Source organism: Plectropomus leopardus, chromosome 17, assembly GCF_008729295.1.
Source record: "Plectropomus leopardus isolate mb chromosome 17, YSFRI_Pleo_2.0, whole genome shotgun sequence".
Taxonomy (NCBI): Eukaryota; Metazoa; Chordata; class Actinopteri; order Perciformes; family Serranidae; genus Plectropomus; species Plectropomus leopardus.
In genome coordinates, this window is record NC_056479.1 from 18,125,717 (window position 1) to 18,146,849 (window position 21,133).

The 21,133-nt window shown below is 39.1% G+C and overlaps 3 protein-coding genes across 4 annotated transcripts in view; 2 read left to right on the forward strand and 1 right to left on the reverse strand.

Annotated features, from left to right (window-relative positions):
- hmox2b (heme oxygenase 2b) lies at positions 1-5,833 on the forward strand. Its single transcript, XM_042504456.1, has 7 exons — positions 1-84; positions 615-761; positions 1,305-1,408; positions 1,542-1,659; positions 1,808-2,299; positions 3,312-3,435; positions 3,544-5,833. The coding sequence occupies exons 3-7, from the start codon at positions 1,326-1,328 to the stop codon at positions 3,669-3,671; spliced, it is 945 nt and encodes a 314-aa protein (XP_042360390.1). The 5' UTR covers positions 1-84; positions 615-761; positions 1,305-1,325; the 3' UTR covers positions 3,672-5,833.
- Positions 5,834-6,686: 853 nt separating this feature from the next.
- Positions 6,687-14,325, reverse strand: dnaja3a (DnaJ heat shock protein family (Hsp40) member A3a). 2 transcript variants are annotated; one of them, XM_042504455.1, is made up of 11 exons: positions 14,093-14,325; positions 11,814-11,950; positions 11,638-11,721; positions 11,338-11,544; positions 11,075-11,227; positions 10,843-10,990; positions 9,626-9,690; positions 9,237-9,365; positions 9,026-9,141; positions 8,822-8,919; positions 6,687-7,478 (listed from the first exon to the last, which is right to left on the reverse strand). In XM_042504455.1, exons 1-11 carry the CDS (start codon positions 14,298-14,300, stop codon positions 7,456-7,458), a joined length of 1,368 nt encoding a protein of 455 aa, XP_042360389.1. In that variant the 5' UTR covers positions 14,301-14,325; the 3' UTR covers positions 6,687-7,455. The 2 variants fall into 2 exon arrangements, with proteins under 2 accessions (XP_042360389.1, XP_042360388.1); XM_042504454.1 differs by lacking the exon at positions 6,687-7,478 and adding an exon at positions 8,531-8,667.
- Positions 14,326-15,909: 1,584 nt separating this feature from the next.
- Positions 15,910-21,133, forward strand: part of coro7 (coronin 7) — a 142,599-nt gene continuing 137,375 nt past the window's right edge. Inside the window, exons 1-4 of the mRNA XM_042504153.1 lie at positions 15,910-16,066; positions 19,126-19,222; positions 19,701-19,781; positions 19,940-20,010. Of these exons, the coding sequence (XP_042360087.1) occupies positions 16,007-16,066; positions 19,126-19,222; positions 19,701-19,781; positions 19,940-20,010 (309 nt within the window). The 5' untranslated portion in view covers positions 15,910-16,006. The remainder of the gene's footprint in view (positions 16,067-19,125; positions 19,223-19,700; positions 19,782-19,939; positions 20,011-21,133) is intronic.

Consider the following 21,133-nt stretch of genomic DNA (forward strand, 5'->3'; position numbering starts at 1 on the left):
CGGAGTTGGACGTGCAGTACCGTCCTGGATCTCCTGTCTGATTTGTAATAAACCGGACCGCTCTGGCCAGTGCTGGGGGTGAAGGTTTGTAACGTCAATATAACCAAAGCCTTTTAACCCGTGTATGTATAACACTGTAGGCGCGTAAATGTATCGAGGCGGCAACGTAATGTTAACGCTGCTCGAAGTTTGTTAGCTTGTTTGTTAGCATGCTAGCTAGCCAGTAGCTAACTTAGCTAACGTCATCCATGAAAGTTAGCTGTTGTTGTCCTAATGATGCTCCTCGCAAGTTAGATGGCGTTACCGTCAGATGTAACAAACAAGACATTTACTCATATCTCGATGAAAGCTAGCTTGAGAACATGATTGTTGGTGGCGTTGAGGAACTGAACTGATTTAAATCAGTTAAATAACATCACATATCACCAGCTATTCTTTGAGACTTGTGGTAAACGCCAGAAGGCCTGTGCTGTGTTGCAGGGGCTGCTTTTGTTTGGCTGTGTTTATGCAGTTCAAGCCTAGATGTTGTTTAAAGCAGCCTTTGCTATGTAAACCAAACCAGACTGCCAGACTGTATCAGCTTTCACCCTCACATTGCCTTATCTTCCTGTCAGAGTAAATAAGGTCAATAAAGCAGCTGAATTAACTGGCAGAAGAAATCTTTCCTTTGGCCATCATCTCAGGGACAACAGCTACAGTGAAAAGGAGTGGGATTAATATCAGCTCCCCTTTTTCCTGATCACACCTCTGCTGTCTTTAAGGTAAGGGTTAGTGAACTGCTTGTTTGTTTGTTTTTGTAGTTAGGAGCAGGGATTTATCTTGCTGGGTGAATTTGAGAGGATTGTGGTGACAGTGGTTGAATGATCTAAGTTAAATATTGTCAGCAGCCTTAATTCGATGATTATAGACCTGATGACTGTAATGGGCAGTTTGCTGTATTTGGTCTATATTATACTTTGTGGCTTTTTTACCTTTCTCTGGACAAGTTATTATTAAATGTACTCTACTGTATAGTATGTACTGTATGTTGCTCCTTTGTGTTGTTGTTTTTATGCACACCTCTAGAACCATTGGGAACATAGCACCCTGACATCGTTCCCTTGTTTACTTTGAAAACCAGTTATGCAATCTTGACTCAGGTGACGCATTTAGACAGCTGTAACTGTTAAAGGTCATTGTAATGACACATTGTACAAACTAACACAAGATATTATTGTATTTTTCCCTGATCACAACAGTAGCAAAATATTATACCTATAATTTGAATGTAAATGTGATGCTAATTTGATGTCCAATTCAAACAGGCAGACGGGAAGATAGTACTAATGTCAGCAAAGACGATGGAGACAACGACCGGTGTGTCCAATGGAGCAGGGCCTGTATATGAGGAAAAAGAGGATACCCTCAGGTATATCTCCCATGGGTATTGTAACAGAATTACCAGGGAAACAGTGACATAAGATTACAAAATAATGATGTTTGTTGTCTTGGTTTTGTCAGATGCACATTACACTGCCTACTTATCTCGTTTGTCTCACCAGTCCTGAGGATCTGTCTGAGGTGCTTGCAGCAGGGACCAAGGAGGTTCACGAAAAGGCTGAAAACACCCAGTTTGTAAAAGATTTCCTCAGGGGACGCATACGTAAAGAGCTCTTCAAGGTCAGTCAGGGAGAATTTTTTACAATTTGATGTTATGAAATGCTTTACAAAACAGACTAGAGGAGATAATAAATGTAACATGATGAGCAAAGAAAGCTGAAAACAAGAAATTTATTACACTGTACCTTTTTTTTTTTTGCTTCCCCAGCTTGGTGCTGTTGCACTCTACTATACTTACACAGCCATGGAGGAGGAGATTGAAAGGAACAAAGACCACCCCCATTTTGCCCCTTTATATTTTCCAGCAGAGCTGCACCGCCATGAAGCCCTGGCCCGTGACCTCGAGTACTTTTACGGTCCTGACTGGCAGAGCCAGATCAGCTGCTCCCAGGCCACTCAGCACTATGTGGACCGTATCCATCAAGTAGGGCAGGAGGACCCAGTGCTGCTAGTGGCCCACGCCTACACCCGCTATATGGGGGACCTGTCCGGGGGCCAGGTACTGAAGAAGGTGGCGCAAAGAGCCATGAAGCTGCCGCCCACAGGGGAGGGCCTAGAATTCTATCAGTTTGATGGCATCCATAGTGCCAAAGCATTCAAGCAGCTGTACCGTAGTCGCATGAATGAGCTGGAACTGGACATGGAAACAAAGAGGAGGCTCGTAGAAGAAGCTGTCAAGGCTTTCCAGTTCAACATGGAGGTAAGAGACCAGGGACAGGGAGTGGAGGTTGGACAGAGAGAGAGAAAAGAGGAAATGAAGGCTATGTTTGGAAACTCTAGTGGGCGATCTGTTCTCTGGTGGTGACGCGGTTAGATGAAGATTTCCTTGCAGTACACGTGTGCTACTTGTGTTTGCTTGGATCATTTTCTGAATTTGTAAGACATACTGAAGGTGTTCTATGTATTATTGAAGGCACTATCATCCTCTTACGCAGGGATACTCATCACGCTTTGCTCGGGGGCCACTTTTGTAAAAGGACAGGAGTCCCGGGGTCATTTAATAAACAAACAATCATTTTTATTAGTGTATATATAAAAAATGAACAGCCGGTTTTCAACTTTTCGATTATTGCTGTTGTCACAGCCACATAAGCCCCTCAGTTCAGGTGTACGCAGGGGTGTTACTAGGAGTTGAGGACACTTGGGCTGTAGCCTGGACCTCTGTCGGGGCCCTGGGGGATCCTCCCTTGGCACTTTTTAGTTTTTGTTGTTGGTAAAAAAAAAAAAAAAGCTTAAATTTGATGTTTTTTTTTCAATGTGCTCTGGTGCTGTATTTACCTTAAATTAAGAAAAAAACATCCCAGTGTGAAAAAGATTTCGTCATTGTGGATGGTTGAAAGGCAAACCGGTCCGACCTGTGGATGCAAGTTGAGTGTCGCTGATGATCCTAATCAAATGGAGTTTGAAATACATTTTGTTTGAGACTTCCATGGGAACATTTCCCCTTAAAAAAGACAACTTTTAAATCAGCCATTACATCATGAAATCAACATTCAGTTCATAATAAGTTAAAGTAAAAACCTTTCTATTCCCACTTTCAGTGTTCAATGAAAACTTCACAATGAGTCTTTTCTATTCATTGCAAAAAGATTACAAGGCTGGGCATTATTGCTGTTAGGTTTGCTGGATTAGGCTCCTGTCTAGTTGTTTATCAGTTTCTTGAATAAAGAATAGCTTGATAACCGTACATATTGTTTTTGTCGTGCTGGCAGGTGTTTGAGGAGTTGGAAGAGATCGGTAAAACCATCCAGGAGGATGTTTTAGATGCTGGCATGCCCGTCCATGGAGCGATGGGTGGAGACATCAGCAAGTGTCCGTACTATGCTGCTAAAATGGGTGCGATTTATATTTCTCTCTTCTCATTAATATGTAAATCACATTACATCCAGGATAATGCTTTGCCTATGCCTTTAAGATTGTTTACATGCTCTCTCTGTGTCACAGCGGCATCGGGTGGAACAGCGTACGCCTGCCAACTCGCCATGGCGGTACTCCGACACCCAACAGGACAGGTCCTGCTTGCTACTTGGTTTGCTGTTCTGGCTGGATTGGCTGCGTGGTATCTGATGTGATCCGGCCATCACCCTGTCACTCTGCTGCTGTTAAGAGAGAGAGGAGAAACTCAGAGAGAAAGACAGTAAGGAGACTAGAAAATTCCTCAAGCTGTGTAGACCATTTTATAGTTTCAAACAAACATTCTGAATGGGTCCAGGTTTATTTAATGTGACTTGTTTGTAGAGTAGTTGACAGGAAATAAACTTGGATCTATTTCTTTTTAATGGAATTCCAATGACATGATCTGGAGGACCATTAGAATATCTTCTCCATCCATTCATCCATCCATTAAGGAACAACTTGTTGCAATCAATCTTTTTATTTCTCTACCTCCTGCACACTATCCCTCCATCTCGTGTCCTTCCAGTGTGTTTGGTTGTATCTCAAGACCTTTTGAAGCGATACTTTTTCTGACAGTGTTAATAGCTAAATTGTCGTGAAATTACATTTTCCCAATTCGAAATGAAACTGCTAGATTGACAAAGCATGCTGACTTTAGGATGTCGCCAATGAATAATTGGCTATGTGGTGATAAATAATGATGAATTGATTGTAAAAATGAATTTATGGCGAGTTTAGTAAAAACATGTTAAAACACACTATGCATATATTATGCAGTATGTATAATTGCACAGTATGTTTTTGCTGGGCAGTCTGCCGTGTTGGTTTTGAATGAAGCCTCTGTGTTGTTTGCGTTGAGATTTAAATTTGACCAGAGAGAAGTTCCAAAGATAAAGCTAAAACACGGTGCACTGCAATTACTTTCTTTTTTAAATCCACGATCATTAATCATGACTCAAACATGGCCTCAAATGTTTCCAAAAAGTTTGTGCAAGTGTACGGTGAGACAGGTGATAGGAATCAAAAGCTTTTTTTTTTTCTTCAAATATAGCACACCTACACTTAGACAAGTGTATGATTCTTATACATTTCAGATACTTGTGAATGAACTAGATATTTGAATCTCTACAGATGCATGTTCAAATTTACTACTTCTTTGTCTCGTAATTATGCAATATGGCATCTTGTATTTCAAGAAAAAAACTGCCTGTTGTTGCCTGTTAACTATCCAAGATGATTGCCTCATTGATGATTCATTTTTACCTGCCACATGAGCCTATTTTAGGACAGAGGTGTTCTGGAAGTGATTGCAGCATTTTTAACAGGAAATTACCCTTTTGTAATGGTAATGGTTTGTCTACATGAGCGGGACATTTGTCTGAGTGTTGTGGTTTGTTATGAACCACTTCAGGTTAGGTATTATATATAGGCAGGGCCTTCAGCAGCTCAGCTCACGTTCATGTATCCATTTGTTATGGTTATATCAGTGAGCATCATCACTAAAATGGTGTAAGCATAATTCATTCATACTGTATGTTGGGAACAACTTTTCCAATTGTGCACAACTGTTTTTTCAACATAGATAAGGAGGATTATATTATGCTGTGTGTACTATATGCAGTGTAATTGCACTGTTTTGCTATTGAAGTTTAATATTTATCCTAACAGTAATGACATTTTTATTAACTTTATCTTTCCAAGCCATTTTTTCCTTTGCTTGGATTTTTCCTGTCTCATATCATACCAAAGGAAACCCACTGAAAACATTTCTACCAGGTTCCTTTGCTGTGTGTGTTTGCTCAACACATTCACACATAAATGGATGTACAGTGTTCACTTTTTATCAAATCTCATTCAGATTTGATCAGATGTGTGATGACTAAGTGATGATGTGTTTTGCATTTGAGAGTCTCAGGTTCATGTCGCAGTCAGATGGCAATACAATGCACTGCATATGGAGGACTAATACAGGGACTGCCCTAATATACTCCTGTAGTTCAACGTCCATGTTTTATGTTGGGTTTTTTTTTTTTATGCCAGTGTGATGTGTCAAAATGCCACAGTATTTTTGGACATATTGAAGGGACGCTTACTGGAATCTCAGGAGTAAAAGTAGTTTTGGCCATTTGATTAAACCTTGAAGTGAGTGGGATGCTTGACTAATTCATGTTGATTTTGAATTAAATTTCATAAACTCTCCTCTTAATTCCTTTGTGTATCTTACTGGACAAAGTTTTACAGTGTTTGGCTTGAAGACCCTCATTGTATGAGAGTGAAACCACAGGAGTATGTTGTGCTGCCTGTAATGAAATAAAATCTGTTCCTGCTCATGCTAAAATTGAGATAATTCATTTGGAGTGGTGTTTTTAATCACAGTAAACATCTTTATAGATGATTATTTCAGTGCTTACTTCATTAGTTTCTTGGCACAAGCGTTGAGGTCTTGAAGATTGTTCAAATAAAAAGATTTCACACAATTGTCAGCACATCACAATGTGTACAACCATACAGTTTGACTTTGGTATATTGCAACAGTTAAACTGGCATGAAATTTTGTACAAATGTTCATGTCCCCCAGAGGGTGTATCCTGATGACTTTGATAATTGCAAACCATTGAAATTACCATCAACCTAAGCAGTATTTTATGTGCTATCCTTACCAGCAAATCAAGTTTATGAACATGCAACAACAACCTACTTGCTAGAAATTAGCACAAAACATTACTTCTAAAATAATGCTTATCATTTATTCGAATGAAAAAACACAGATCTGTTTCGGTATACTGGCATCATTGCTGAGAACAAGTTAGCGTGCTAAAACTAGCATTTAGCTTAAAGCACCTCTGGATAAATTCAGTCCTGTGGTACAGCCGCACAGGGCTTAAAAATTATTGGAAAATGTCAATATAACATCACTTCGAAATAATGCTGATAGATTTATTCAAATGTAAAAACGCAAGCTAGTGTATTAGGTACACTAGCACAATAATTAAGCCAGAAACAATTTACTTTTGTGGTGTTTTTAACATGCTGACTTTGTTAGAGCAGGTTAAGTGGTATTTTGAATTGCATTGCATTTTTTCTGAATGAGGATGTGCAAAATATGCATAAATGCATAAATTTATTAATGTACTGACAGAGTCAAAGAATTCTTTGTGCCCTTTCTTCAATGATTTATATAGAACCGAGGCTTTTCTCAGACCATAGCTTTATTATAGATGTACAGTATATTTCCTCTTATGTGACACATTGATGCGTCTGTCTGATCCACAACTATTTATGTACAAATGTAATGAAGGTGAAGAATTCTCTAAAGGGTTAAAAGAGGGACAAAGGTCTGTCATTTGTGTTCACAGTACAAAAAAGCCTGAGCCAAACTTGCACTTGACACACCTTGACGCTGTCCCACTTAAACTCAAAGGTAAACGTGTAGTATGGTGATGTTCAACATTTTAGGATACACAGCTTTGCTGAGAATTGTGGGGGAAATTCAAGCATTCATAAACATAAAAAAATCAACCAAGCATACATAACAGAAGGATTAACAACAGGAGGTTCACTTAATCCCAAATAAAACTTTTGACTATCTGTAGTCAATACAATAATTTATTTCTGCGCACATGAATTCTGTTATCACTATTTTTTTTTTCAAGGGGATCAACAGAAAACCAACAACTGTTATGTTAATGAAAGTCTTTGTTGCCTCAATGGACATGTGGCTGGAGAGGTAACAGACGCACATCCTCTTGTGAGTGGATCCACTCTGGCAAAGGAACAGAGCAGATAATCCACCATCTTATTCACCACAGGGCTGCATAGGTAGGTCTGTTCTGCTCCCTCCAGAACCTTTATAGGCCTCGTTCAACACACATTATTCCTCAACCACCTGTCCCTTTATGATGTGACTGTGCTTGCTTACGCTGTCCTCCCCTTTGCCCTCTGATCTACCGATGAAGCTTTTCAGTTCCAGGATGACCTTTTACCTTTAAGAAGGAAAAAGAGTAAGTCATCAGTTGATAGACATCAGTATGTACAAATAAATAATGATAAAACTGATTTGTTGAAGGTTACTTGTGGTGTTCCACAAGGTTCAGTGCTAGGCCCTAAACTGTTTATACTGTATATGCAAATAGATCTAACAATTATTTAAATGCTTTATAATATTGTGATAAAGTTCATCTTAAAACTACATTAATTGAAATAAAGCACAAAAAATTGATTCTTCTAATTACTAATAAGTGTGGTGTACTTTAATCCAAGTCCTATATATCCAGTCCTATGCTCAGTACTTCCCAAACACATGCATTTTCACTAAAACATAACGATTTAAAACATTTTTGTACAAACAGTTATATACAGCCCAGCAGTGTACCTGCAAAGCTCATACCCACTCGTGTACTCATGTGGGCCCACTACTTGTAAGTGGAAGTGTTGTATATTGTAATGTCTTAGCAAAAATGCATGTTTGGGAAGTGCAGAGCATACTGCTGGATAAGTGAGACTTGGACTATACTGCACGAGTTGTGTGAAAGTTTGCAATCAGATGTTTTGATATACTTTTGCTTTTGTTAAACATGGTCCCGTTTACTTTGTTCACCTTTTTTGGACACACAAAGGGTCATTTTGCGAGTGAAGTATTCTTTTGGGCTTCAGTGTATACCTGTTCGTTCTGTAGTTTTTTGTTTTTCTTTTAATTGAAAGCCTTGTTATTTATTCTTTATGAGCTGCATTCCTTTTGGAAAATTATTAACAAGGACTGAAATAAATCACTACTATTACTTAAGGGGCAAAAAGGTTCTTGGTAAACTGAACTTTTTAGATTGAGCTGTTTAAAAAAACAGACATTTAGTACATCCCAGACGGGCTGGGTATCATGCTGAATGCAGGGGTGCATGCATCAGTGTTCTTATGTGACAGCCACAAACTCGATAATGGAAACCTATCTGGAAAATGTGAAAGTGTGGCATAATGCATCACATCTGTGAAGAACAGAACAGAAAAAAAAGTAATTTAGGATAATTCATCACCAGTCCTACCTGGTTTGTGACTGTCAGGAAGAACTAAACAATTTCTTTAATTTGGAGAAGAAGCCCCCCTCTTGTTTCAACTCTCCTTCCTTGATGTTATGCTCCCTTTGCCCTGCCTCAGACCGCTTACCACTGCTGCCCCCACCTGGACAGAGATTAACACTGCATCAGCCAGGTTTAGGGCTTAATACTTCCTTTCCTATAACCCCATTTCAGTAAATCAGTGTATGATGCAAAACGGTGGGAAAGGGACAATTAGTAAAAGGAGCAAGTAAAAGTCAGTGTTGTTGTCCTCTTACCTGTGGCGGTATTAGTGACACCATTAACCGTCCCCTCCACGTCTGTTTCGTCCTCAGCGTAGCTCATTAGCAGAGATCTTTGTCTATCTGTCAGCGTCCTGCACAAGAAAACAATATCTTATGGTCCTCGTAACAGGAAATAGGAAACCCTCTCATGTCCCCATCTGGAATAAATAAAGCAGCTGTCTGATTGTAGCGTCTTACTTGGGTACTTTTATTTTGACATGGACATAATGGTCCCCGAAGCCATAGCCACTGACACGAGCGATTCCCTTCCCTGACAGTCGAATCCTCTGATCTGTCTGGATTCCTGCAGGAATCTGAGGACAAGGAAAACATTTCAGTTATTTGTTACACAGTATGTGTTTGTTTATGTGCTTAAAGAAAAAAACTGATGATGTACGCATCTACTTACAGATAAGTTTAGTGTTTCATAAAGGCCCTGTGCCCTGGCCGTGCCGCCCAGGATAGCTTGTGCCACAGAGACAAAAAGATCAGAGTGGATGTCTGCACCATCCCTCCTGAATACGGGACTTTTCTGGACCTGGACGCCGACACAGAACACACCACGACCCATCACACATGGTTTCAAAACATCACAGTCTCAAGAAGCAGGACAACACAGGTGGTATGAAGTGCATTAATTTGAAGTGAAAGAGCTCAGACAGCTCAATTCCCTTTACTAGTCCACACTCCTACGGTACATTACACAAGATAATCCCGTTATAGCAGCTCTGACGTAAACATGCACTTCATGGAGAGTTGATTTATTTCTGGCCCCGGTTTGCTAATGCAGATACTCACCCTAAACGTGATGAAGATCTCCTTCTTACCAACTGGCATTCTGACTGTCTGACCATCCTCCACTCCTTAGAGTAGAAAACAAACCACAGTCAGCTGCTGTACAGTATAGTTAAAGGTCCAGTGTGTAGGATTTATTGGCATTTAACAGTGATGCTGACGCTTGCAACCAGCTTAATACCCCTCTGCTCACCCCTTCCTCTCCAAGTGTTTTAAAAGCGGCTGCCAGGCTGGCACCAAGTCCTCAGTTTTTTTAAGTCACCTGATATTTTGATAAATTAAGATGCTGTGCAGGTATATGTCAGGTTAATAATGAAAATATGAAGTTAAATAATCTTATAATCTGCATTACATGAACTGGACAAAACAGTTATTTTTATTTATTATTTATTATATGATTATATGAATTATCTTATCTATGAGTTTAATCAGATTCTCATTTGACTCAATTTACAAATCTGTTGACAGATTAGTCAAACTTTTCATCCCAGAGTCAAATGTCTTAATTTACTTTGTTACTGTCGCTGAAACAGATGCCTGTGTGCATACAAGTGAATGCACCGATGTACACGTAGCATTGTGTGGTCCTGGTTCTGACTCTAACAGCAATATTTCAATATCACTAACGCAAACAATGTTTTTGATCAAGTATTCAGGGATGCATATTTTGCTGTTTACGGTCAAAGGCCAAGAATAGTTTATTTCCCAACGACAACCTGTAAGCTGTTACTGTTGAGCCCTGCTGTGAAGAACCCAAACCCACAAATTTAGCTTGAATTTAATGTTATGTGGTGGGATGTGTTCACAGTTTTACATTAATATTCAAAAAAAATAAAACAAAAATTCAAGGCATGACCAAATTTATCTGGAGAAGCACAATGGTCTCTTTCCATTTTTCCAATTCTGGCACATTTAGACTACTTTTCATAAAACTATAGCTGCAACGATTGTAGATTTTAGAAATGATTCCCGTAAAAAGTACGACAGACATTAAGTTCATCAGTGTAGCTGTATTTTATGCATTTTTTATGAATATGCAGTCAAAAATAAAAGCCTACAACATCTAGTGGTAATTCAGGAATATATGCAGCAGGGAAGACAGTAGTTGCTTGTGATACGGCTGATAAACTGCCCTTTCTTGCTCATTGATAGTGATAAAAACAACTTTCCTTGGAGGTGTTTAAAGTGTGTAAATGGCAGAAGAGTTCAGTGAGACTGACCTGCAGGCACAGGAACCATCACAGTCCTCCTCTGTTTGGTCTGCCCCACCCCTTTACAGGAGTGACAGGGAGTGGAAATGACGGTGCCTTTGCCTCCACAGCGACGACACGTGGAGCGCATCACAAACGGACCCGTGTTCACTGTCTCCTGCAGGGCGGACAACACATGTGTCTAGCAAAACAACAAACAACAAATATGCTTTGAAGAAATGCAGTGTGTCCGAGCTCTCACCATGCCAGAGCCGTTGCAGTAGTGGCAGTGCTGGATTTTGGTACCGGGCTCGTGGCCCTTACCATCACAGCGCTGGCAAGTTGCATCTACGTTAACAGAAAACTCTTTGTTGACTCCCTTTGCCGCCTGAGTGAACGTCAGCTCCATGATGTACTGTGTTAAAAAAAAAAAAAAGAGATCAGAAATTCATCTCTCTAAATGTGCACCAAGAAAAATAAAAGGCACTCTTTAATTTCTCTCCCATTTTACAGCATCTCACTAACCTCCTGAGGCTGTTCAAATATGGCACTGAAGTCTCCAAAGCCACGGCCTCCAGAGAATTCCCCGAAAATCTTGCGGAAGAGCTCCTCTGGGTCAACATGGCTGGTTTGTCCAGACCAGTAGTGCTGCCCTCCACCTGCCTGACCAGCGTCAAAGCCTGCTGAGCCGTACGCGTCGTACTGCTTCCTCTTTCCTTCATCGCTCAGAACCTGAGAGAAACATGCAGCAGTGTTTTAACTGGACGAATATTCATGGATTTCACAGAAAACGCACGAGTAGATGAGTCAAGTGAAAGACCGCACCTCATAAGCTTCAGCCAGCTGAGCAAATTTTTCCTTGGCTTGTGGGTCATCTTTGTTGGTGTCAGGGTGATACTTTTTGGCCAGCTGAGGGACAACAAACACACTGTCAGCTACTGTGATGATTGGTTAACTGGGGACCAATACAAGCTGTGAATGCGTGTGAGGCAGGAGCAGACCTGGTAGTAGGCTTTCTTGATCTCTTTCTGGGTTGCTGTGCGAGGCACGTCGAGGATCTGGTAGTAGTCCTGCTTGCTGCTGGAAGGGGCACTTGTGTGAAAGGACAGCGTGCAGGCAACACTGGGAGATTTGATGCCTGAAAAATGTCAAAACGGGGGGATAGGGGTAAGTGAATACCATTTAGAGCAGCAGAGATGCATTATAGTTGCATTCAGGTCTCAGCCGGTTGTGGTACATTGACTTGTCTGCACTGTTGTTTACTATTACAGAAGTAACTACAAGCATTTTAGGGCAGACATGACATATTTTGTAAAGCACAAGCCAGCAAATTAACCTGATCTGTAAGAAAGATTCAAGAAACACAAATGTTTGCCAAGCTGGAGAAAATAGAGTTAAAGGAAAAGGTGGTAAACAGCATGATAGTTGTTCTGCCTTCTGGTTCGTCAGGTTTGATTGTGGTTAGGTGTCACAAAGATGACTGGTTCAGTGAATAAAATATAAGGGGAAACAGTATGTCATGGAGTATGTAGGGTCGCAGAATACAATGCATCACTGGCAACAATAACCTTAACGTATGTGCTTTATTTCAAAAAGAAATAATCTCTGTTCCTAATGTTGTCCCCAACTGAAATAACCTCACTTCAGACCTGGACTGGAAGAAAAACTGGTGCCTACCTTATAAATATCTTGTGACAAATAAGGTTAAAGAAGTTCAGAGGTTAAAGAATTGACTTTTAAGACGGTTCACTGTTTTAGGTATTTCTACAAAGATATGAAAAGGACTGTGTTGTGGATTGCTCATTAACCACTTAAAACCAGAGCAAATTGGCTTGACTGCTCCCAGAAATATCTTCAGAAGACCATGAGCAATTAGAGAAGAAATTACCCAAAAAGTAGCAAATAGTTAGAAGTGCAAGAAAAGTAGCTGAAAATTAGCATTTTAAAAAAGTAAAGAAAAGTAGTAAAGTAGGTTAAGTAAGTTAAAAAAAAAGACCTGAAAAAGGTGCTTTAGAAAATTATAATAACAATCCCTGAACATTGATCCCTAGCTTTAAAAAAAAATCTAAATCTACTAATTAATCTACTAATAAAGTTGCTAATTTCCTGTTTCCCATGTTTCTGAAAGAAAACATATTAATTCGATAAGCGTTTAACGGTTTAAATATTTGTGAAAGGCTTCTGAAAGCAGCACAAGAAAAGTGATGTTGCCCCAGGTTTTAACCCATTAATCAACTGAGTCCAGAAGATTCATGTCATCTATTTCGGTCTTGTCCACGCTCCTGTATTTTTGGCAAGATGCCTGATCTTTTTTTCCCCCACCAGTATATTGATTTGACATTTTTCCTTTCCTATGAAAATGTATTGTTTGGCCTTTTTATTTACTCCTCTACCAAAGAAAGTCCACTCTACATCATTAATTTGATTTTATTACTTGCATAACATCATATTCATAAATATAAATTTTCCAATCATAAACATTTTTAATATTTCAAAATAAACTAAACCAATAATAATAATAATAATAATAATACTAGTAAACTTTATTGATATTACACCTTTCTTACAAGAAATGCAGCACAATAAGGACATTGTAAGCAGAGTACTTCACATGTAAAGAGACAGAATGAATAAAAAACAGGAGAGGCATTTCAGCATAAAAGTACATTTAAAAATAGCTAAAAACAAAAACGAAATGCTCATTCAATAAAACCATAACTCACAAAATCCTTTAAAAGAATTGCAGCAGTCTAAAATGTAAAAAGTACAGTTTTAGAAAGTCAGAGCTAAATAAAGGCTAAAGTGAACACGAGTTTTAACTTTCTATATTAATATACCACATCAACACTAATAACAGAAAAGCTACTAATCTGAGTGCACTATGTAACACTTCATGAGCTGATATGTGATTTTTTGTAAGTGCTATGATCCCCTGACATTATCTGTTCGTGTATTATATGTATTGTGTTTATGATGAATAAAACATTTTAAAGGGAAAAGAAAAGAAAAAAAATCACGATGTAACACTTGCAAATCCAACTTGATGGCTGCAAACCAAAGTTAGCAAAACTGTTTGCATCACATATGATCAACTATCTCTGGCGCTATGTATTAAAGTTTTGTTTTCCAAGCTAATCTTATGTTTAATACCTGTTTTAGCCCTTATGAAGCTCAGTTAGGTTAGTTGATGTATGCTGCGTCACATGATTAAAGCATAAAGTACAAGACATTTAGCCTAGCCTAGCCTAGCCTAGGCCAGTACCATATGGTTAGCACTCACCTGACAGCCCTCTCAATGTCAACGCTTTCTCTGCTCCGCCACACAGCGGGCTCCCTGTCCGCCACAGCTTTCCCGCTCCCAGTGTGGAAATACTGCGGACCCCTCCATGGCCAGAGCACACAACAGCACCGGCAGCCCTCAAATGTCCAGAGGACACGATGACTGTAATCCAGCGTGAGGAGCGACGAGCAGCCGAGGACGCCATCATGCTTTCACCGGCCCCTGCTCAGGACACACTGCGCATGTGTGAGTCGGAGTGGGCGTCACCGAGACAGCAAAGATGTTCTATTTGAGTTAAGATGATGCTCTCTGAAGAAAAACGAGTCTCAAAAGTTTATCTCTTTATGAACTTTAGTCAAGTGGCTCTAACAGACAACAATTACTGTATTTAAACATTTCCAGTTTCATAGCACCAAGTCAAAACGGGATGTTTGAGGATGAACCACGGTTTTCTCGTTGTGGAGGAAGTATTAAAATCTGTAAGTAAAAGTACTTTTACTTGCTTAACCCCCCCCCCCCCACACACACACACCCAAAGACTAAATTATTAAAAAAGAAAAAAAAACAGCGAGAAAACCCAAATCACAAAAGAATAGAAAAGACCCCCCCCCCAAAAAAAAACACCCTCAAATTTATTTAAAAAAAAATAGAGAGCATTTTCCCAGTGTGGTAATTACTATGCTACTTTCATCCTGTGAAAATATTAAGTAAATGTCATGCTTTGAAAAAAGTACTTAGTGAAAGTAAATGAGGAAAATGTACTTAAAGTGCTAAAAGTAAAAAGCACCCAATGCAGACAAATCTTTTAACAAAAAATCATACACTCCCGAACTCAAAAATATAAAAAAAAAAAAAAAAACATGGGGGAAAAAAAAAACAACCTCAAAATCATAAAAGGGGAAAAAAACAAATCTTAAAATTGTTTAAATGATAATAATAAGAAACAAAACATTCCTTTAAAATTATATAGGAAAATAAAAAAAAAAACATCTCCCCAAAACTCAAAATTATTTTTTAAAAAATAGAAAAAGACTAAAATGATATCAAAACAGTTGGCATCAGTTCTCTTTTGACTGACTGATTAATTAACTTATCTTTGCAGCTGTACTTGTATAAACTGTTTGGATAATATCATTTTAAAACATAGTATTTTATCATATATAAAATATGATATTATAATATTTATGACAAAAATTAATATTTTATAAGCTCTTCGTATGTTATTATGGCAAAAATCTTAATTTGTAAAGCAACCTGTATTTTCCTCTGAAATGTATATGAGTAATAGAATAAAGTAGCATAACAGAAAATAAAAAAGGAAAATACAAGTTCTTCAAATTTATACTTACATACAGTACTAATCCCACCCTGTTAAAATACTCTGTTACAAGTAAAAGTTTTTGCTCGGAAAATCGTTTTTTAGTAAAACTAAGTAAGACTAGTCACGAGAATTTAAAGTAGCCTACTAAAAGTACCCAATGCAGACAAATCTTTAAAACAAAAATACACACCCTAAACTAAAACATTAAAATATAAACACACACACACACACACACACAAACCGTGTTTTAGGGAAAAATCTTTTTTTGTAAAAAATAACTAAAAAGTAACTAAAACTAAAAGTCTAATATTTTCCTCTGCAGCATGAAAAGAAAATACTCAAGTTAAGTACAACTGCTTCAATTTTATACTTAAGTACACTACCTGAGTAAATGTACCTGCTTACATTCCAGCACTGTTTTCTCTCGTGCTTGGAAAGACAAGCTCCGCCCACGCGGACAGCCCCGCGGAGCAAAGCGAGCGGACCCCGCGCGGCAAACCTGAGCTGTCAGCTGTAACAGGAGTCCTCTGCCGAGTACCAACCAGCTCGACAGAGACACCCGGAAGGCACGAAAGTCAATTTGAGAGGGCAGCATGAATCGCTTTAAGACCTCCAAATTCAAAAACACCACTCCGAAAATTGCCAAGAAAGATGTGAGTAGCGCACGAGCGTCTGTGTACAGCCTTAGCTAACGTTAGCAATTAGCTGTGCTACTTAAGTTGTGTTTTGGGGGAACGCCTGCTTGCAAGGGATGTTGAACTTCCTGCATCTGGAGGGCTGCTTAGTATTGAGACACGAAAATGTGAACTCACACAGCGGTGTTTACACGAACTTTTAGGCTCAGTGGTGAAAACTAGGAGCCATGTGGTTGCACGGAGCTGCTAGCCCGCATCGGATGTTGCAGTGACGCCCATCATCATGCTGTTATATTATAGTTTTCTCGTAGCTTTTTCACGTGGCATTGCACAACTTGACAGTTGGTGTTATGTTGGGAATGCACAGATTTTCTATGAGTCAAAGGGGAAGATAAAAAATTTGAAAGGCAAATGCTGTAGGTGATATCACTGTCATGATGCCTCTCAGTGATAGTAAAAAGGCGACATGTCTGGACGGGAGTGGAGTGTCTTGCATACAAATCTGCCATTTTTCTTGTCCTGCTGATCCATTTGTTTCAAGTTACAACGCCTGCAGCTTTCCTTGCTGAGGAGGATTATGTAATTTCCCACCTTGTTTTTACTGAGGCAGTAAAATGCTTGGTATTTACACAGGCAGTAGATGGGTATCTCCAATCTCTGCACAGCCTCTGAGACAGCAGGTGGTGCTTTGCTGCCATAAATGTTAAACTAACCCTCCTCTCAACAGACCAAAGTCATGTGATGGGAGCTGACATGTCAAATAAAAGAGAGGAAATAGTCAAAGGAGCAGAAAGCCAGAGGAAAGGAATGGAAAGAGACAAGAAAGTGAAGATGAGTGGGACGTTTTCTCCTCAGATTCTCCAGAACAGCTTGAGTTTTCCACATGCTTTGAGAGAATACTCTCGAGTTGTCTAATTTAGTCAGCTCTTATTTGGCTGGCACTGAGGTGTCCCTGAGTCCCCTGAAGACAGTTTTTGGTGCCAAGGCTCTTTCTAATCATTTACATGCCCTGTGGATGAATTCACAGCAGAAGGTATTCAGTCTGTCTCTTTAATCCTGAGGAAAATACAGAAGAAACATTACCGGATCCTGTTAATGTTGACCAAAATTAAGAGAGGACAAGCCCTTTACATAAAACATGATATATCAATTCTGTCTCTGGATGCTAAAAAAGCTTTTGACAGAATGGCATGATCATACCTTTTGAAGTCCTTGTGAGATTGTGCTCAGGTTTAAGTAAGTGGATAAGAAAGTATCCAGAAGCAGAGATAAAGACTCAAACTGTTTATTTTTAAGATTCTGGTGATACGATACGATAAACATCACGATACACAGGTTGCTATTCAATGCAGTCTATAGCGATACTGTAAGCAAGACAGTATATTCCCATATTTTTAAAAACTACTTTCAGGAAAACTGTGTCGATGCTAATGATATGTTAATTTGGAGAGAAGATTCAAATGGCTGAAGATGGATAACAACACCGAATGGTTTGTTCACACTAAGAGCGACAATGCAACAGTGTGACCAGCTACTCTATCGTGAAGTCATTGTTGAGGTGTTGCTCAAGCGCTTGTTGACATAGTTATATAGTCACAGATTTCTATGTTGCTGCTACTAAATGTCATCTCGAGTTTGTATTTGGTCATAAAAATATGTGCTTTTGATCAGTGTTGAAACCCCATCAAAACATCACATTTCGCGGCCCCATTCAATTCAATTTTATTTATAAAGCCCATTATCACTAAACACAGTTTGCCTCTGAGGGCTTTACAGTATACGACATCCCTCTGTCCTTCATCCCTCACATCGCTTAAGGAAAAACTCCCCCCAGAAAGTTGTGTCTTTGGATCGCTTCAAAAAGTTACAGCAAGCTGAACTTTTGTTTGTAGCGCATCTTGCTCTCCATGGCAACAAGTATCCGTCGTCAGTTTGTTGCTTCATGTCACTGGCTTCTGTCGAAAGTGATTTGTGGCCTGTTGCTGTGTCGCTTGTAGTATGAACGCAGCATTAGAATCTAGCGGGTTAAAACACAACACAAAACAAACCACTGGTACTTACAACTACTACAAATCAATAGTGTTTTTGACAATCGATACTCATAATATCACAATACTCAAGTGTAGGGGTGTCACAATATACCAATACTGACAATAATCATGATATTTGATAGTTAAATATTGATGTCATGTCAATAATACATCAATAATAATTGTAAATAATGCAGTGCCGTTTTTCCGTTCTCGCTTTGTCTCCTCCATTAATGCCATCTGGTTGCCTTTTCACTGTCTATTAAGTTAAATTTCTTTTTTTGTACAGTTGTGGTTGCAGTCTCTCCAAGCAGTCTCTGTGCTGATGGCAGCCTTACTCAATCATATCCATATTTTCTTAAACTCCTAGTAATAACTAACAATCTCAAGCATGTTAATGATTGCAAGTTTAGGATTGTTATTTGTTGATGTCGAACTACCAACGAAACTTAAACACACTGTGTGGACATGAGCTACTGTTATCTTTTGACAGATGCAGAATTTAGATCCTGTTAAAAATGGATGCATGCTTTTGAAGTGCCCTCTGTGGGCCACATGTCTGTCACGGTTGGTGTGTATCAGTTTTGTGAGGAGCAGCGCAGCAGTAGTTGTTGGAGCGTGTTGCACAGACACTCAGTCCTCTTGCTGCTCTTGCCTTGTTAATGTTGAAAGAGGTTGTAAGGGTTCTCTGCTGTGCAACGCAGGGAGCGCTTCCACTTCCTCAACACTTTGCTCATTCAGAGGCACTTATCTGTGTGCACTCTCAGCTAGATCCTTCCTGTTTATTTCACTTTGTTTTATCCGAGTTGTGACAGCAACTGGGCCACGCGTGCTCCTTAATATTTGAAACACATGAACTGTGTTTTAGCGAGTTGGGGGTGCTCTTTTGTAGAAATGTCAAGTGAACACTTTGGATTCTTGGGCTTTAAAAGACGTTTCTTTTACTCTTGGTTAAGGTGTTTGATCCCAGTTACCTCTGTGCATTATCACACCCTTGTTTCATCCATTATGATCCCTTACTGGTGCTCTCTGTGTCTCTAAAACCAGGGATGGATCAACAATGTCCGAGCTGGTTCCTTCTCCTGCCAGGGGAACCACATCAAAGCGAGCTCCAAGCTGGTGGCCTTCAACACGGAGCAGGCTGGTAAGGCTATAAAATTGCGGTCAACAGTAATGTTTGCTTCATGCAGACAGAAATATCCACTGTATAAAGTTTTAGCCCAGTTTATGCTCCTGTTTTTAACCAAGTGCCCACTGTTCAGAATACTGAAATAACCGAATCAAGTTAAAACAAAACAACAAAGATTTCCCTCAAAGTCAAACATAATGTTTTTGTTAGCAAAATATATTATAAATTGTCAAATAATAAAGATGTAACATGAACCTATATTACACTATTACCATTTTTCAATCCAAATACTGCACTAATATAACTATTTTACTGTTAGCAGATTACCATATTGTTCCATAACTGTTACTTCTGCCTCGTACTGTCTTTAATTGTATTTCCTTGTTATTACACACTGTTCCATATTGTCCAATCCATCAGAATCGTATGCCTCAGAGTTAATTATTTTATTTTATTTTTATTTTTTTTACATTTTCTGTGTATGTGTCTGCAGGTGGAGGTATGCTGGGCGTGTCCTCAGTCAAACCTAGTTCAGATGGACAATGGACAGTGACACAGATTTCCTGCCATTCTGGTAATGTTCCTTTATGCTTAAGTCAACACATCACAGTCATGAAACAGTCAAGAAAACTAATCACATGAGAGATGCCTTTGCTCAGAGAGGAAATTAAGCCAGACAGCTGTGACTCTGATCTAATTTTTATTTCATTTTTTTCCCCTCCTCTCTGTCAGATCTGGTGACCGATATGGACTTTTCTCCATTTGATGAAAGTCTTCTGGCAACATGCTCTGGAGATGAAACGGTGATTTTTCTTCTGCTCTTTCTTTGTATTGAACTTGTTGTCGTATACTTACACATAAGTCTACTCTCCGTCCTCTCGGGCTTTGTTGTTCCTGGCAGAGCTTTGAATACGATATGAACCTGCCCAATTTTTTTTTTTTGTTATTTAAACCTTTTGAAGACTCCCTCCTCTCAGCACATTATCCTCGGCCACAGGTGCCCGAGCTCACTGGAATCTGCTGAGTGTGGGTCTGCATCTTCAGACTCAGCAGCTCGGTTTACCTCAGGGAGCTGTGCAAACACACACAGACCTACAACACACACACACACACACCGGAGTGGTCTGCAGTACCAAGCATCTGCAGTTTACTTTCATTCCTCTCATCTGTTGCCAACAGGGTATATTGTTTCATTAACTCATGTTGTGCTGAGCAAGCAAATTACAGTGAAAGTGAACGAATGCACCCACTTGTGAAATAGTATTTTTATGGACTTAAAACGAACTAATGTGGTTTCGTTTCATTTGCCCTCATATGCTAACAAGAAATCTAACTCTCAACCCAAAACCCCCAAATTATTCTGTACGCTATTATCATTAAGCTAAAACAATAAGAGTGCGTAGCACCAACAAGGATTAATTTAATCCGAGACAAGATCTAATCAGAGTTTAGTAAAACCAGGTTTAAAATGAGTAATTCCAGATTTAAAATTAAGCGGAGCTCTATTTCACCATTAAAGCCAGGTTTATTGATTTGAACATAATTTAAACTGAGTTTAATCAATAGGGAAACTACTCATAGAAATTTAAATAATATATATATAAACAAATACTTAAATAAATAAATAAATATATTATCATTATTCTGTTGGCACCTAACAAGTATAAATGCAAGGTAGCTTAAGAGTTGCTGGCTTAACAGTACTCATGATGGCTCAGCAGAGAGGATCAAATTTTTCCTCCCTTGCAAAAAACTTGTTGGCTGGATTAATGAAACAATGTTGCCAAATACAGAAAATACTAAACAGACAGCAGGAAAAAAGAGTGAGACTACTGGTCAGCAACTGGCCGGCTGTTTAAACTAATGTTTGACAGTTGGACCAGTCCTACTTTTGAGCTCCAAACCACTTTCCTTGGTGAACTGGTA

Coding starts and splice junctions, on each gene's coding strand:
- dnaja3a (XM_042504454.1), bottom strand. CDS start 14,300: ATGATGGCGTCCTCGGCTGCTCGTCGCTCCTCACGCTGGATTACAGTC. Junction 9,691..10,842: donor GATGGTTCCTGTGCCTGCAG/GTCAGTCTCACT, acceptor TTCTACTCTAAG/GAGTGGAGGATGGTCAGACA. Junction 9,142..9,236: donor ATGAAACACTAAACTTATCT/GTAAGTAGATGC, acceptor CCTTGTCCTCAG/ATTCCTGCAGGAATCCAGAC.
- hmox2b (XM_042504456.1), top strand. CDS start 1,326: ATGTCAGCAAAGACGATGGAGACAACGACCGGTGTGTCCAATGGAGCA. Junction 1,660..1,807: donor TACGTAAAGAGCTCTTCAAG/GTCAGTCAGGGA, acceptor TTGCTTCCCCAG/CTTGGTGCTGTTGCACTCTA. Junction 3,436..3,543: donor GTACTATGCTGCTAAAATGG/GTGCGATTTATA, acceptor TCTGTGTCACAG/CGGCATCGGGTGGAACAGCG.